General features: G+C 32.1%; 1 protein-coding gene across 6 annotated transcripts in view; it reads left to right on the forward strand.

Annotated features, from left to right (window-relative positions):
- The window catches only part of Nrx-1 (neurexin 1), a 583,956-nt gene that overhangs the window by 322,980 nt on the left and 241,500 nt on the right, over positions 1-19,476 (forward strand). For all 6 annotated transcript variants that reach the window (XM_076536346.1, XM_076536345.1, XM_076536349.1 and 3 more), the window contains 2 exons: positions 5,283-5,441; positions 16,457-16,609. In XM_076536346.1, coding sequence (XP_076392461.1) covers positions 5,283-5,441; positions 16,457-16,609 — 312 coding nt within the window. The remainder of the gene's footprint in view (positions 1-5,282; positions 5,442-16,456; positions 16,610-19,476) is intronic.

Genomic DNA, 19,476 nt, shown 5'->3' on the forward strand with positions numbered 1-19,476 from the left:
GTTTCATTAATTCTTTCTCTTTTTCTTCCGCTGTCCCCTGTTGCTGGGCTACCTCGTTTTCCCTTGTCTCTTTCTTTTTTTCTTTCACTTTCTTATTAGTTACGCTGTTTCTTTATTAACCTGTCGCCTTTTTCTGGACCTGGCTCTTTCTCCTCGCTTAACAGCCCTCGGTTCTTTTATTCTCTTACAACTTCGCCGGCTATTTGTTTTCATTCTGTTCTTCTTGCTGGTCTTAATTTTCTCTGTAATTCCTTTTGCATCGCTGTTTTTTCCCCCGGCATTTCCTTACAATGCTGTTTCCTTCTTGGTATGAGAATCTTTATTTTCTGCAATCTTTTTGTACCGGATAGTGAGAATCTCGTGGAGATATGCAACTCCTAATAGTTGGTAATAATTTGTGATTTTTTTGGGTTCATTTTTGTTGCACTTCGTTAGAGACTGTTTTTGGAACAAACCACGGAAATTTTATTTCTGTTTTAACAGAATTAATTGAAATTTTCAAGCTTGAAAATTGAAACGTTTGCAAATATGTAAATTTTTTAATTAATATACTTGTAACCTTTCACACATGCAAATGTACAAATTTTCAAACTTGTAAATTTATAAACATGTAAACTTACAATCCATGAGTCTCGAAATTTGAAAATAAGAAATTGTTGAAATAAATTTCTAAAAAAGTCGAATATCCAAATATGAAATTACCTAAATTCTTCAGCATTAATATCTATCAACAACATTTTTCCTTTAATTTATTAGAATATAATATACATATAACACATTAGATGTGTAAAATACATATGTATATGAAAATACTAAGTATAACATATTATAAGTAATAACATTTTAATTTGAGAAAGTATAACAGACGTGCGAAGAGCGCAACAAAACACGAGGAATAAATAAGCGAAATGAAATGCGAAAACGTCGAAACAAAATTGTCGAGTAAACGTTGACGCGAGCGCGGTTCGCGTTGAGAAAGAGTGCGAAAAAAGTTAGCAGGAAAACGTCGTGGTCCACGAGAAATTGCTTAACACGATTTACCTGTCGAGCAAGATTTGCCGAAAGCTAATGTGACACGTGAAAACTGACGTTAGCCGTGAAACGTACATGCAATAACGGATCACGTTTGAGTCTTATCTGTTTCAGCATCAACGATAAAGGGAATCGAACTTTATTGAAAATACGTATACGTCTGAATTGTCGACTCAAGTTTACATTGAACGATTGCCGATTTCTTTGTTGTAGGATCGTGATCGTTGTGGGAGAATATTGCAACGAATTTTGAAATTTAATATACTTTTGTGTTGAATTGTTTAGGGGATGGTATGGAAAATAAAATTTAATTATATTGTGTTACTTTATTGTTTTAATGTTTTACTACATTACTATTTTGCTCTTTTACAATTTTACTATTTTACTATTTTACTATTTTACTATTTTGCTATTTTACTATTTTACTATTTTGCTGTTTTACTGTTTTACTATTTTACTATTTTACTATTTTGCTATTTTGCTATTTTAGTATTTTACTATTTTACTGTTTTACTATTTTACTATTTTACTATTTTACTATTTTATTATTTTACTATTTTACTATTTTACTATTTTACTATTTTACTATTTTACTATATTACCATTTCACCATTTCACCATTTCATCATTTTACCATTTTACATATATTTCAAGAAAGGCCAATACAGATACAATTGATCCATTTGTTAGTTTCAGTGTCAATACATAAAATATTGTATGCTCAAATTAAAATTGATCATTTAGTTCATTCAGCTTCATGTTTAATTATTTTTCAACCGTCATATTGTACATGTTGCCTAAGAATATTCATATGGTATATTGAATTTAATGTTTTTCATAGAGCATATTCAACATAAGAAGAATCATATAGTATATTCGGCATATTTTTTATCATATAGCACGTTCAACTTAAGAATAATCATAAAGTACATTCATTTCAATATTTCGCATACTGTACATTCATTATATGTACGTTAATTTTTGCATTAAAATGATAGGATACTAAATTAAGTAGAACATGCAGACTCATTCGACAGATTAGCATAAAATGTATTTTATTTTCAAGAATATTTTACGTATAGCCTTTTTCATGCCGAACGGCCCTCTACAGGTGCACTCAGCAAAATTTCATTTCGTTTTTTTAAAAACAGAGTTCCATCTACGATGACAATTTATTCTAAATTCTCGTACTCGTCTGTACCACGATTTTCGAGCACAATTTCCGTCCGGACCGAAAAAAAAAAAAAAAAAAAAAAAAATGAAAAACGAAACCCCGACAAAAATAAATGACGTCTCTAACACGGTAAAAAAAAGTTCGTGTAAAGAAAGGAAGTTGCTTTCGAAAAATTTTCCCCCGTTAAAATAAAAGTTTCCGCGCTGAATCGAGATTTTATACAAATTGCGGGGCCGAGTATTTAAATTCGACCGTCGACTACGTACAATCGTCCCGTGTAATTTTACCGATTTAACGAGGAGACACACTCGACCGGTCATTTTCATTTCGGTGATACATTCCACGGCAAACTGACACAAAAATCGTCCCTAACAATTTGGGACAATTTGACCGACGACAAAAAGCCCATGACGATTCCATTTCCCATTCGATTCGCGACACAGAATTTCGGGGAATTTTACACCTGTGGGGATGTGGAAGTGTGGGTGTAATTATATCGTTGATCTTCTGTCATAGGAATTGTAACATGAATCAAGAGATTCGTAATTTTAGAAATACATGTTTTATTCTTCTACATGTGTCAGAATATGCATGTGATTCACACATATGTAATTTTGGAAAGACATGTGGGATATTCCTATTGTATGTGAGAATATACCTATAGAAATAGCAACTGTGAGAGGAATTCATATTTAATTTTAGAAATACATATTTTATATTTCTGCATATGTGAGAATATTCATATACAAAAATCGTAACAGTACTGAAGGGATTCACATATATGTAATTTTGAAAGCACATATGTGATATTCCTATTGTATGTGAGAATATATCTATAGAAGTTGTAACAGGGGAAGGATTTATATTTAATTTTAGGAACTCATGTTTTATATTTCTACGTATGTGAGAATCTACATATGAAGAAATGCTAACAGTAATGAAAGGATTCCCACATATGTAATTTTGGAAACACATGTGTGATATTCCTTTTGTATATGAGAATATACCTACACACAATTTGTAACAGTACTAAAAGGATTCATATGTCATTTTAGGAACACATGTTTTACATGTATACTTCTACACACGTGTAAATATACATATGCAGAAATCGTAACAGTATTGAAGAATTCATATGTAATTTTAAAAACACATGTGTGATATTCTTACAAAAATAAGAATTGTATATATACAGAATAACTCTAATTACTAAATGGCCCTAATGTTTTCACAATATTTTATTATATGTATATGACATTAATAATTCTATACATTTGACACAAATATTTTTAACGAGACAAATTCTTAATAACGTATTATCTTCACATGAGAAGTCAAACGTGATGCATATATGGATAGTCAAAGTGTCGAATATAAGTGGTCATTAAATGTCCGTAAATCCAGAGTGAAGCTGAAGCAAAATGGCGGTGAAGCGTTCGTTCAACATCGCCGATGTCCGTCCAGGCAAACATCGTAATGCAGCTCTCAAGTTGGCAGACTCGGTAGAAGCTTTGATGGCGTAGAAGGGTCCCGTGAGTCCGTTAACGAACTACGTTCTCCCTTAATTTTATCACGGTTACCCACACTCCATCTAAGATCTGTTTGCTCCCGAAGAAACCGGCGGGATAAGACCCGGAGAATTATGAAGAGATTGCTCGAACTGGCATGGTCGAAGGGAGAGCATCCTTCGTTGGAGAGCAGTCTAATTACAGCAACGAACAGGAGAAGAAACGAGCAACGAAAGGTTAGCAAAGTCCTTTAGCTTCCGCGAAAAGGGAGGAACCTTGGACTAGGCTTCCCCTTCGTTGCTGAAAACGAAATGGTCGAAAAAGGAACAGGACAAGCGACGGATAACGACCATCGACGCCATCCTGTGAACTCGTAATGGACCACTCGACGCCATTCTCCGCGAGAATAGCCTCTCTTGTCTAAATAGTAAAGTTTATGGCAGCTTCGAGGGTGATCTCGAAGAGATGCTGCAAGATGGACGAACTGTAAGCCTTGTAAAGGTTTACGAGATTACTGAACTATCGTGTTTTATACTTGTTATGTATAATTATTTCATAGAAAATGCTTTGGATCGCAAGGGTACTTACTCTTGCAAGGGTCAATATAACCCGCTCAAATGATCAACACTTGTCCAAACAAGGATACCTTCATGTTAAGGAGACTGAAGGGCAGATCTTATTTTTGAAGAGTTCTTTTTCCCACATTCCCACATCCCCACAAAATCCCACATTCCCAAATTCTCAAATCTTCACATCTCCAAATCCCCAAATTTTCAAATCCGCATATCCCTAAATCCTCACATCCCCAAATTCTCGCATCCCCAGATCCTCACATCCCCAAATCCTCATATCCCCAAATCCCCACATCACCAAATCCTCACATCTCCAAATCCTCACATCCCCAAATCCCCACATTACCAAATCCTCACATCTCCAAATCCTCACATGCCCAAATTCTCACATCTCCAAATCCTCACATCCCCAAATCCCCACATCATCAAATCCTCACATGCCCAAATTCTCACATTCCTAAATTCTCACATCCCCAAATCCTCATATCCCCAAATTCTCACATCTCCAAATTCTCACATCCCCAAATGCTCACATCCGCAAATCCTCACATCCCCAAATACTCACATCCGCAAATCCTCACATCCCCAAATACTCACATCCTCAAACCCTCACATCTCCAAATCCTCACATCCCCAAATCCTCACATCCCCAAATCCTCGCATCCACAAATCGTCGCACCCCTAAATCCCCACATCCCTAAATCCTTGCATCCTTAAATCTCCACGTTCCCAAAATTCCCACATCACCACATCCCCTCTTCCCCAAATTACTTAATCCTTCATCGATGCCCTCGTCCGCCCTCCGCAACCTCTCGAGCACATTTGCCCACCGACGTGATAAGAAGTACCTCACCGAGAGACACTCCGTTAATTCACTGTCAAAGCGAGTTGACCGCGCTTTAATCTAAAACTGAAATGGGATTTCCGGCGCTTTTAAGCCGACGCCGCGCCTGTAACTTTTCGAAAAGTCCTTATGAACTTTGTTGCTTGTTGCAGTTGTCCGCCATCGTCGATGGGATTTACACGGAACACGGGCACACTGCGGGCTCGTTCACGCATTTGGCGAGCGATCGTCTGGTGGTGGGCGGAGGAGCCGAGGCCAAATCCCTGCAGGGCGCCAAAGGGATCAACAACTTCGTCGGATGCCTGAGGAAGGTGAGTGATTCGTTTGAAGGATAGACGTGATCCACTTTGCGATTTTTATTTTAGTTGACACGAGACGGATACACAGAATTACTCAAAATTCGGGAGACAAGTTAGGGTAGCTTAGCTTCTCGCTGAGAACGTTACGAAAAACAGAGTGTGCTTAACGCATTGACCGGCTATTTTACGCATAGCTCGTGTCGAATATTATTTCGTGGTTAAATTAAAAGTGAAGTTCTGTACTCTTTATTTATGCATAATGAATTAAAATGGCACCTTGTTTGTATCTTCTGTATGATTTAATTGCAATAATCTGAACAGTCAAGGATTGTTAAATGCAAAATGTGCCTATGATTTTAATCGTCTTTATTTCTTTAAACATTGTGGCAATAATATAACATATTTATGGCCAATATAAAATCATCGGAATTTAAGTTTATTTCATAACAATTTTGGTATTAACAAATATTTTTGATCATATTAACTTTGATTGCTAAAATCATTGTATTATACTCACACCAACGAAGAAATTAATTTATATCATTGATAGACTTATTTAATTTATTATAAATTTAATAAACTTGTATAATAACATCGTTGCATTTATTTGAAACTCGTGACTGAATAAAGTTCATATATGTGTTCACAAGTACGCGAGATGTCATTTGCAGCACCGCGCCGATGTTCCTAGCGAACACTCTATTGCGCGAAATCATTTGTTGCATAATTAAAATCGTGAACACCTAACCTAACCATTTGTATGGTGTTTGTAATACGCGGTGCATTCAGGTTCGCTCGCACAACGGTAACATGCGGTTTTATCTTTTAATGAAACGAGGCGTCGCTAAACAAAACGACAACTAGCAGACGTTACGAGTTCGTGGTAATGATAACGAATTAAAAATGCACACGGGACGCCATGCTTTTATTACTTTTCGGATTATTTTGCTCGAGTGTCTGACAGTCACGGACATTTTCTGCATGTAACGACATTAGCGTTTCACGAATTCCTCTAACTACCCTTAATTCGGACTTTTAACCTTTTCAAGCAAGGTACTATACGCAACGCGGTACACGTTTTCAGGTTATATCTTTTCTTATGAAACTTCTTTAAAATTTTAATACTGCTATAGGAATATTGACCGCACTGAAACTGTAAATATTTACAAATAGGGAGGATAGGAAAAGTTATATATGTGAAACTCTATTTCAAAAGACTAAATTTTCTAAACTTGTATTTTAAATTATTGGCTAGAAAATTGATTTGGAGATGATAAAATAAAATAGAGATAAAATGAAAACAAAGTGAAGGTAAAATGAAAATAATAAAAATAGTATAAAAATGGAATAAAAATGAAATAAAAATGGTATAAAAATAAAATCAAAGTACAACAAAAATAAAATAAAAATGTGAATAAAAGTAAAACAAAAAACAGTTACTTTAGTCATAGATTTTCAGTTATGAGGTATATTGTAAAATCAACAAATAATGATAAAATATAATCATTAACAGAGTTGATATAATATGAATTAAAATTGTGTGTTCCAATAATTGACGTACAATAATTTAAGGTTTACTTGACAAATTAAATACAAGATTTTTAAAAAATATGAACGAAGTATTATATTCTTGTCAATTTATCACAGCACTTTAAGAATTAAATACGTATTTAAAGAAATACTATTCAGCATATAATTTTTACTAATCCTTACTGTAACCTAATATTAATCTGAAACTAGATGTGCAGATGTTTCGAATAGTATCAAAATTAGTATACGAGTAAATTTAAGTAAAAAAATACGTAAATTTCGCATAAATCATGCTTAAGCTTAATTAATATTAATAAACTCTAAATTCTTCACCATATGAAGAATTAAACCTATTATACGTGTTAAATAATTTTGTAACCGTTAGAAAAATAAAACAGATCTTCCGTCGTATATTAAATTCCGCGAACAATTTGCATTTAAACCACCCAAATATTTTGACAAGTTAAGAAAAGATAATAAAGTAACAAACCGCGTTTTCAAGCCAACAGATTAAGGTGGACATTTTAATCATTTTTCATACTGAGTAATTAAATTTGTGCCTTAGAGACTTTCCTCGGGAAAATTGGTATTGCGTGAAGCATAGCTTAATTTTAATTTAAAATGAAGTAAAACTTCCCTGTTCCCTAATTTATAATGTCCCATACATCATTCTTAATTTGTCACTGAAGTTCGCGTAATATTCGAGCTTACTGTGTCAAGATTCCGCTGGAGCTTATTTTCAGAATTGTTTTAATGCAATTTACTTCCCTCGTGAACTTAATTATTGAACGGAACGAGAAAATTCAGTTGGTTATGATATTCCGAGAACAATTTCTCGAATTTAAACGGAACTTATATTTGTACTTACAATTAGTTTTAATTTAAATCACGGTTAGTTCATATTGTTCTGTAAGAGAAGATACAAGGACGTTATTTGGAAACGTAGAAACTTACAGCTATAGTGGTTTGGATATATATTTAAGACGTAAGTAGAAATGTAGAGATATGGGAATATAGGTATGTAGATTAGTGTAGATATGTAGGAGCATACAGTCAGTGTAAAAAGTATTCGTACAGTAATTAATTTCAACAAAAATGTTGTGAAACGTCATTTATTAACAAAATTTGAACAAATAAAAAATACATACATATTCTTAGATGTCTATGTATTCTATGTAAGAATGTGTATGTATTTTTTATTTGTTCAAATTTTGTTAATAAATGACGTTTCACAACATTTTTGTTGAAATTAATTACTGTACGAATACTTTTTACACTGACTGTATGTATCTAATGATGTAAGTAGGTATCCAAGGATGTGGATATACAGGGTGTCTCACAATTAGTGTAGATCCCTGAATTGGGGGGTAGCTGATGTGACTCTAAGCAAGGTTTCCCTTTGCAAAAATAGGGTTTGAAGCTTCGTTTTTGAATTATCAAGGAAAAACAGGGATCAATCAGAGCGCGAGGATTACGCATGCGCAGACGCGAGAGCGGCAGCTTCGGATAACGCGTATTTATCCAACACGTGGTAATCCAACGCGTAGTAATGCAATGTGTGGTAATCTAATGCGTGGTAATCCAACGCGTAGCAATACAACGTGTAGTAATACAATGTGTGGATATCCAGCGCGTAATAATCTAGCGCGTGTATATTCAACGCGTTATAATGCACGCGTGATAATTCTAAGCGAAAGAATCTAATGCGTGGTAATCCTACGCGTAGTAATCCAACGCGTAGTAATACAACGTGTAGTAATACAGCGTATGGATATCCAACGCGTAATAATCTAGCGCGTGCATATTCAACACGTAGTAATTCAACGCGTTATGATGCACGCGTGATAATTCTAAGCGAAAGAATCTAATGCGTGGTAATCCTACGCGTAGTAATCCAACGCGTAGTAATACAACATGTAGTAATCTAATGCGTGGTAATCCTACGCGTCATAATCCAACGCGTAGTAATACAACGTGTAGTAATACAGCGTGTGGATATCCAGCGCGTAATAATCTAGCGCGTGCATATTCAACGCGTAATAATGCACGCGTGGTAATTCTAAGCGAAGGAATCTAATGCGTAGTAATCCTACGCGTAGTAATCCAACGCGTAGTAATACAACGTGTAGTAATACAGCGTGCGGATATTCAACGCGTAATAATCTAGCGCGTGCATATTCAGCGCGTAGAAATTCAACGCGTAATAATGCAGCGCGTGGTAATTCTAAGCGAAGGAATCTAATGCGTGTTAATCTAACGCGTAGTAATCTAGCGTGTGAATATCCAACGTGTAGTAATCCAGAGCGTGGATATTCTACGCCTAGTACATACATATACATATGGATATATAAAAATACACATATATGCATGTACAATTAATAATATGTCCACTTGAATCAAAATAAAATTCATTTAATTCTCGACGTCCTACATAACTTAAAAAATTCATTATAAACTAATATTAAATACAAACTTGTACCTATAAAATACTTTAAACCTTACTTACTCATAATTTAAATTACATAAATTAAAATTTGCAAATTTGAAGTTTGACAAGTGAGACCTTGACGCTTTACAAGGCAAATACTTCGTGGGTCAAGAGGACGTTGATTAATTGTTTTAACGTGTTATTTACTTATTGAAACTTGTAACGTAGATACAAGTCGAACTTAATCTTGGAACTGAAAGGAACGCCATCTCGGGGAGAGTTCGGTCAGATAAAGAGGGTTGTTCGGATAACGAACGGACAAACTGTCCCAGGTGTTGCTTTTAATTCATTAACCCCGTTCCTTTTGTAGCTCTCTACCACGGTCGACGACTTTGAACTACGTCATCGTGGTAATTACTTTAATACGAAAATTACAGCCACTTACGTGTTTGTAGACAACGTGTGGATTAGTGTGATAGCGTGTATTTGTTCCTTGTACCATGATATGCTTTGTTCCTTTCAATTTACTCCACTCGTAAGTTTCTACTTAGGTTGATCAGTTTTGTACACCTTTGACAACGATTTTGGTGTGGGTAGATGTTTGGAATTTTTTTAAATTTGAAATTTGTACAGTTTCAATTTTATGAATTTTTAAATTTCTCAAATTTTCAAATTACTTTTTTCGAAGTCACTAAATTCTTAGTTTTCCAACTTGAGAAATCACCAGTTTGTCACTTTTGCAAATTAGTAAATTGCCAAATCTTCAAAGGTGTGAAATTTTTATTTTTCGAATTTACATTTACCTAAATTTTTATGTTTCCAAATCTATAATTTTGGAAATTTTTACAGTTCCAAATTTCTAAATTACCGAATCTCTAAAATTTTGAAATGTTAATTGTCCGAATCCCCAAATCTCTGAATCTCCAAACCCTCAAATGCCCAAATCCCCAATTTTTTAAATTCCCAAGATCTGAAATTCTCAATTTTGCAAATTCCTACATTTCCAATTTTCTAATTTACCAAATTCCTAAAATTTTGAAACCTTAATGATCCAAATTCTAGCATCCCAAAATTCCTAAAGTTCCAAATCCACTAATTCCTAATCCCTCAAATGCCCACATTCTTAAATCCCTAATCTTTTCTATTCCCAAATTCTGAAATACCCAATTTCTCCTATTCGTAAATTCTCAAATCCCTAATTTTCCCTATTCCCAAATACTGAAATCCCCAACTTCCCAAATTCTCAAATTACCAAATTTCTAAACTTCAACCCCCTTAAATTAGAAAACTTAAACCCTCCATCCTACCAATATGCCTATAAATTAAAAAACTGTTCACACAATAATTCCAAGTAACCACACAACAACAGAAAAAGAATATAACTATTATTTCTAAATAATAACTATCACCACCTCCTCCATATTCATCATTAGGAATCTCCAACAAAGCCATATTTGCCTCTAGCGTTTACCTTTGAGTATAACCTAAAATTTCGTTCACATAACAGCCATAGCACTACGAGAACATTATTATTCATGGGGTCAACTTGTTCGTTAAAGTTTCTGTAAAAAGCAAATCGTGTCTCTGTTGAAACATAGCCTAAAGTAAAATAATGATAAACAAGCAAGTAATAGCCGCAGATTCAGGAACATTTCACGTGCTATATTTTATGTTGCTTCCATAAAGATAGAATATCACAGCAAACACGCGTAAAGACTTGTCCAAATACGACCCCAAACTGTCGAACATAAATTAGGTCGAAAAGTGACGTTTAGATAGAAAAGTTCATTTTTGGCAAAACAGAGGAAAACACACTTTTTCACTTTTTTTTGAAGAACTGCAATCTAATAATTCTTATAGTTCTTTACTCTTAATAATTTTTTTATTTTGTGACTCGAAAGTTATGAATTGAAAGTATTTTTCAATTCATTTTTCGAGGACTATTGAACTTAATAATTCTATATTTTATAACTCAATAAAAAGATATAATTAGAGCCTTCTTTTATTTTTTCCTAAATGGTCTGTGACAGCTTTTATGATTTTGTGTATTTTCATTTTCATGTTCAAAACTTGATAGCACACAAACATGTCTTTTACGTAAATTGTAAACATTTTTTAACCATCCGAGGATAACCTATTTCCAAGGACTATTGAACATTTGTCTATAATTTCGTTATCACTGTATACACGTTTCAATTTCATTGTCTTCTAATCCGCACTCTTCATCCTCACAATTCACCATCGATATCAGAGCATCCCATTGATTCTTCACTTTTTGCAACAATTCAAAGAGTTTCAATCGTATAGCCATTTTTGGGGCTTGTATGATATTGTTATATAAATTCCAACGACTGTGGTATACAAAATGGCCGCGTGCAACGTCGTTGGTTACGTTACATCGCGGCCATGTTTATGTTTATGTTGTAGCGCTAGGTAAGACGCATACGATAAAATTCCATGAGGAAACATCGATAAATCTATCTAAATGTGTTATAAACTTCGGGTTCGGTAAACAGATAATAGATTACTTTCTCACTTTGAAAAATGGCTGGTGTCAGTATAAATAACCACGATGCAAAATTATTTTACTTTCGAATAAATGAAATAAAAGTAAAATTCATTACTTTGAATCTTTATCACTGTAAAAGTTATCACACCATCGCGGTGTAAAAATAAAAGATGAAATAAGAATCTTCAAATGAAATGGTAAAACCTGTGATTTTGACTGGTGTGCTAACGTTCCTAGTGCACAGCAAAAGTATGATGCTAAAGGTTAACTGCAGCAATAGTTTCCTGATGTTGTCCCTTAAGTAGCTTTGGCCGACGGTGTAGATTCGCGTAACATGCAAATAGAAGTCGCCACGAGTTTCCTCTTCTCCGACGCCGATTTCTTGCCTCAACTTCCTACGGAAACAATTATGGAAACAAAATTATCCCGCGTCCGACTAGGAAATGTGGAAACTTGCGGGAATCGCGGTCTGAGAATTTATTAATTGACGATTTCGCTGGAATTGGATGCTGAAAGGGGAGATTGCTTCGCTGCTGTCGTTTATAAAGTTTGGAGATAGTGAAAGGGATAACAGGCCGTGAATATGCTAATATTAATTGTGTTCGGAAAATTGTTTGATATTTCGGACGATAATTTATTAGTCTTTTTTATGAGATAGTTATATGTATAAGTGAATGTATTCGAAATGAGCTTGAAAAACTTGAGGAAAGTAGGAGAATGTAGAAAATAAATATGTATGTGTTGTGGGACATGTAAGACATGAAATTTTCGAATACATGACACGTTTAAATTGTAATTATTTTTTTTTAATTGTTACTAAATATTAATAAGTTATGGGGTAGTCAATATATTAATATATATGAGAATAATTGTTCATATTTTAGAATTGACAAATCAAATCACAGCTACATTCCGTTGTTCTGAAAACAAAAAATTTATTCGTTATTTTGCACGTCTTATTTATACTATTTACTCTACCTGAAAATAAAGAAACTACATTAAAAATTGTTCCTTTAAGCTATAAATTCCTTCTAACAATCTGTATTATAATTAAATTTTATTTAGTTTTCTCATATCTCTTTGTGTTATAACTAGTTCTTCCTCTACAGTAAGACAGCCACCATTTTGGTGAATGCGCAGAGCGCGGGAAAATTCAAATTAAAGAAATACATTCTTCACATATATGTACGACTTAGTTAAAAATATTAATAAAAAATATTTAAAAAATTGAAATTACCATCAAACAATTTAATATTTTATTAAAAGTTTAATTTGTTTAACTACATTTAAAAAAATGTTTTAATAACAAAATTAATGTCATATATTTTAAAAAATGTTTTAATAATAAAATTAATGTCATATATTTTAAAAAATGTTTTAATAATAAACTTAATGTCATGATTTACTCAGAAATAGCTACTAGATAAATTGTATATCTATATGTTCTGATTATAATTTAAAATAAAAGAAAAACCTACGCGAGGAACGTCCCCGTTAAACATCAGGCCCGTATGATAATGGAAAATATCGTGCAGGAAAAAAGGTGAAATATTAAAAGCACGTGCATTTGTCAAGGAAATTTATACGGCCTCGTAGCCCACCCCTTCCCTCCCTATTTTTCGCTGAAACCGAAATAAGCCAGTTTGATACGCCAGGAAAAATCTGCTAGTCGTTCTTTTTTGTATCTTTCAAACAATACTGAAAGTTTCATTTTGTACGAGCGAACATCGCTAAATTTTTGACCCATCACGATCTGTCGCTTTTCCCCGGGGATATTGTTGTTTGTTCAACGAAAGGAACATCGCAGAGGTAATCGATAGTTTGGTCGAGGCGATCGAAGAACGCGGAAAATTAGATGATATTTATACGGTATTGTTTGCGGTCGAATCTGGCTTTGTGTTTGCGAACTACAGTTGTGCGTCTTCTTGTTGGCAAACATTGCGAAACGGATTCAGAATTGTGGAAATTGAATTATACGTTATAGATTGCCGTTGCAGGAAAACACTGATGTACAATTATTGAACAGGTGATGTTTGTTACTTTTGGGAAATTAAATTGGAACCATTTTGACTGCGACTTTTTTTAGGGGTGCTTGTTGACCTCAGTCGATGTTCTTGTTGATAGACACGTGGTTTATTAAAATATAGAGAAGCGTATGAATGTAGAAATTTGGTAATTTAGTGACTCAGGAATTTGTATTAATTCGTGGTCGTTTGGATTTGGGGGTTGGAGAATTTTTGTATTTGAAAATTTTGGGTTTTGGAAATTGAAAAATGTACACAACTAGATTTAGAAATTTGCAAATCTTGAAGTCTAGAAATTTATTAAAAAAATCTAGAAATTTAGAAATTTAGAAATGTAGAAATCCCAAAAATCCCCAAAATCCCCAAAATCCCCCAAATCCCAAAAATCCTAAAAATCCTAAAAATCCCAAAAATCCTAAAAATCCTAAAAATCCTAAAAATCCCAAAAATCTAAAAATCTTAAAATTCATAAAAATATTAATTTTGCAAATCGTGCATCTTCCAAACGTCCAATTTTACAAATTCTGCAAAATAGTATAATTTGTACTCAATTCAAGACCATCACAATAATTATTTAATGAACCATAAAAAATTTTCATTAAGAAGAATTATACTACTTAAGTAACGCTTTTTCACCGTTACTGCATCGGGTACACGATCAATTAAGCAACCCCGATCATGTTTTTGCTTTCCAGCTAATAAGCGATCGATCGGTTAATTAAGCTGATTACATTGTTCATGCAGGGGATAAAAAAAGGATGGACGTAAATCTACTTGAAAAACGCCGAAATTTTAGCCGGCTGTGGTTTTAACGTTCCCTGGTAAATAATGTTCGCCTCCCTAGCGGGGGATGAATCGCGATTCTCCAGATCGATAAACGATATAAATCTTTGCTAATGCGTAATTACTATGTTAATGCGTACGTTAATAATCGTGTAACTGAATTTATCTTTCAATTAGACCTGTTTGCCCGTTGCTGGTAAAAATACGTTCAATCGGATTCCACTTGTACATTTGTTGTTATGTACTTGTTATTATTACTTTCGTGATTCTAATTATTGGTCCTCGTACAATATAATCGATTTCGTTTAATTTATTTGTGAACCAATGTTGCAAGATTTTTTAAGCTTCTTTAGTTTATTTTTGTGGAATATTATTTACAATTTTATTTAGTTTATTTATGAGACAGTGTAAGAGGATTTGTACATATTAGATTCATGGTATTATGGGTGGAATATCATCTATAATTTCATTTTATTTATTTCATAAGCTAATTTAGTAAACTTTTTCAATTTTGTCTTTTGATTATTTTATTTTTGGTGGATTATCATCTAGAATTTTATTTTGTTCATTTCATAAGCTAATTTAGTAAATTTTTCAATTTTGTATTTTGGTTGTTTTATTCTTGATAGGACTTCATCTATAATTTTATTTTATTTATTTGATAAACTAATTTAATAAAATTTTTCAATTTTGTCTTTGGATTATTTTATTTCTGACAATACCATCAATAATTTTGTTTAATTTATTTGTCCATCAATGCAACAAGACTTGTTCATCTTGTGTTTATATAATTCTTGACAGAATATCATTCACAATTTTATTTAATTTATTACCAAAATTTCTCAATATATAGTGTTCTTTACGTTATCTGTTATCTCCAAAAAATTTGGTACAGCTTTTAGAGATAATGATATGTAAAATTCAATTATTATAATAAATTATTTCACTTTCATCGATAGGTAATTTTAACATTCTGTAACAAATTGTTGCGTAATTGATGTAATGATATAATGCCATATAATAAATTAATGTGCTGCGACAGTGTAATGTAATACGACGTAACAGTGCCTCAGTGATGTAATATAATACAATAATATGGCGCGAAAATATAACACAATATAATACAATAATGTGCTAATTTTTCATTTTACTTTTATTACTGTATATTGCCTTATTGATAAATTTTTAATAAATTAGTATATTGCTTTATTGTATACGAACGTCATTTTTAAAGTTCCAACTTTAAGAGTATACATATAGGTTAGGTTAGGCTAAATAAATAAAATTTAATAATTCGTTTTGTATTATTCTTCTAATTTTTTCCTAATAATTTATTCATCAAATCATCACATTATTTAATACGTTTGTAAAATGTAACAACTAATTAAATTTTTCTAGTTCACTCTTACACAATGTTGCAAATGTATACGATACTAAATAATTTTTTTTAAACAAATCTAAAATCAAGAGAAACATTGAAACACGAAGATGAGATATTGTGAATTACAGTAAAAGTTCACAAATTTAATTTGCCACAATAATAATTAAAGCAGTAACGATTGAATAATAATTTCGAAATTCTTTCAATTATCGACAGTCGATAAAGGATAAGAAAAATCCATCACAACTCGATAATAATCTGTGTCGATTCGTTCCCTCGATTTACATCGCAATATTAAATCCGTTACACGATATCCGGCGGGTTGGTATCGCTCGAGGATGTAATGAAAATGTTTTTCCACCCTTTTTGCAGGTCGAATTCATCGCAGAAGGGGTGAAAATGGAGCTGATCGAGGCGGTCAGGAGTGGAGCCGCGGGCGCTGCCGCCTGGGGTAATATGGATTTCCACTGTCGGGAGCCTAGGGCTTCAGACTCGATCACTTTCACCACAAGGGACTCTCATCTGGTGAGTAATCTTCACACATTATTCAATTATAAAAACCAGGAAATTCGAGTATCCTGAAACTCCTCGATTAATTTCGCGAACCACGAGGAAATTCATTTTTACCGGTGAACAACGTGTACTTTAATCCTTTGTGCTTGAGCTGTCTGGTAAATTGATTCGAGGAAATTTCGTTTCTTCGAAAGAAGCTTCAACGTTGACTTTTACGTCTCTAAATGAAGATGTTTCGATTTTGATGAAACAATTTTTGGGATGTTCGAGGGACAAGATAATAGGTTATTTGATGCTTCACTGAGACTTGATAGAAACGAAGTAATTATGGATATAATTGGAGGAATTATGTGATATTAATTTATTGATATAATTAGCTTAATTACATTATAACTTATGGATATAATTAGTGTAATTATATGAACTTATGAACTTAATTGGCATAATTATATTATATTAGCTCAAAAATATAATTAGTGTGATTCAAGCTAAAGATACATGAGATTTTTATACATTATGAAAATGTGATATCACTTTTTTGAGTTTGAATTATATTTTCATCGAGTTTAATTAATTAGCAATTCCTTTACTAAATTTCTACATTCCTTTTTTAAATTTTGCATTTTTCGTTTCCTTTTGAAGAAAAACTGCATTAACTATTTTACTACTATTTTAATTATATTAATTTTGAAATTCATATATGAATCGCATTTTTCAAATTTCAACAATTCATTTCCAGTATTTTTTAAATTTTTGTATTTAACACTTGTTACAAAATTAATTAAAAAATTATTCAAATTGAATGAACATTGAATTCAGCTTTGCTCTCCTTCTTGTTTTTCATGTGTAAAGTATGTTTTAATGTAAAAAATTAAAAAATGCAAACCAATTAAATTACGTTGGATTCTCATAAAATTTTGATGAATCTTGCTCAAAACAATGCACATTTTTAATTAATACTAGTACAAAGTTCATGCAATTTTGACTTTTAATTAAAATAAATATTGATTCACGAAAGTTAGATATTAATCTTGTCCCTTCGAAATAGCACAAGTGCTTTTCTCGGAAAAAGTCGTCAAAGTTCGCAAAATTGAAAACAGGTAAAATTCCCAGAATTTATAAAAATATTTCTTGGAAATATTTATGAATCGATGCGATGTTTAGAGACGTAAAGTCAAAGGATAATAATATAATATGTAACCATTGACGTTCGTACACAAGTGACCGAAGATTAAAGGATGCAATGATTTTAATCTTGAAACGTTGAAGTACAGTAGACCCTCGTTATATTGCCGCATTTGTACAAAGTTTCACACACATTTGTCACTAAAATAATATAGATTGTTTTTTCATATAGTATACAGAGATCAATATAATATTAAAGAAGTTTTTTTGTTGAAAAATTGAAGAATTTTTATGAGATTAAAATGTTTATCAATTCCAAAAATTGTTCGTTAGTACATGTTTGTGGCGATATAACGGCAGTCTACTGTATAATTAAATCGGTAGATTGATTATTGGAAAAAGAACGGAATTAGTCATGGCTTATTAACCATACCGCAAATCTCATTTAAAGCTGTTTGTGTTACGAAATTAGTTTACCTCACACGTAAACAATGTTGTTTCGCTTTATAATGGATTATGCTGTCGGTATTTGGAATTATTAATAGCGTGCTAGTTTTGTTCTGAGAATTAATTTATTTAATGGGAAATTTTTAAATTTGCGTAAATCAGTAATCTTGATAGAAATTATATTACCATTACAATTCTATATTATAATTTGAAATATTGATTCTGTATTAATTCTGCTGTAATTATTTTGAACAAATTGTTTAATTCAAATAAATATTATTATGTTCAAAAATAAACATTTTTAAGAGTAAAATCACATTAAAAATTAATTTATTTCGTTTTATTTTTGTTCATGTATTTTATTTTGTTTTATAAAAAATAATCAAGAGTTATTAATTTCAAATCAGTAGTTAAGTACAGAATTTCCATATTTTTATGTTTTGACATAAGTTTTTATATAATTTCTTATGTCATTAAAAGAGTACAAATTTTTTAAATATTAAAAGAAGTCTATTCGTTTTAATAATTAAACTTTAGTTTTGAATGATTATTTTACTAAAATGTATAACATTTAAATCTTATTTGAACCATGTTTAATATCAAATTAAAAATAAATGGAAAAAATAAATAAATGAAGGGAGCAAAATAAATTGATAAATAAACATATGAGTAATTTGTGTCTCTATAATATAATAATAGTCATAAATTTTTCATCATAAGTCTCATATAATTTAATCATTCATCGGAGGATTATCATTCTATATTCTGTGACAATTCAATCAATTATCAGAATACATTCAATAAAAAATGACAACTTAATCATTTATCAGAATATTATCATCCTATAAAGATATATGACAATTTCTTAAAATATAATTTTAGAATTTTAGAAAGAATTACAATTTAATCACTTGTCGCAATATTATCATTCTCTAAAGCACCATGACAATTTAATCACTCATCGAAATATTATCATCCCATCAAAAATAATACCAAATCAATCACTCATCAAACCATCATACAAAACGATTAAAACAATAGCACAAATGTCCATAACAAACCTCCCTCCACAAACTCCATCAAATCACTAAACACTAACGTGAAAAATTTGCTCCAAGCTCAAAGGGTTAAAATTAACACAAACATTCAACAATAAATAAAACAAGACAAAAGTTCCATCGTTAACAAGAATCAGTAAGAATTCTATCAGTAACAAGATCGATAAAACGGTACGAGGAGATAATGTACGAAACGTTTCACCGAAGAAAATTGAAAGCTCCTTAAGTCAGGGATAAGGTAATGATTTC

The sequence above is a fragment of the Megachile rotundata genome, chromosome 10, assembly GCF_050947335.1.
Source record: "Megachile rotundata isolate GNS110a chromosome 10, iyMegRotu1, whole genome shotgun sequence".
In the NCBI taxonomy this organism is placed as follows: domain Eukaryota; kingdom Metazoa; phylum Arthropoda; class Insecta; order Hymenoptera; family Megachilidae; genus Megachile; species Megachile rotundata.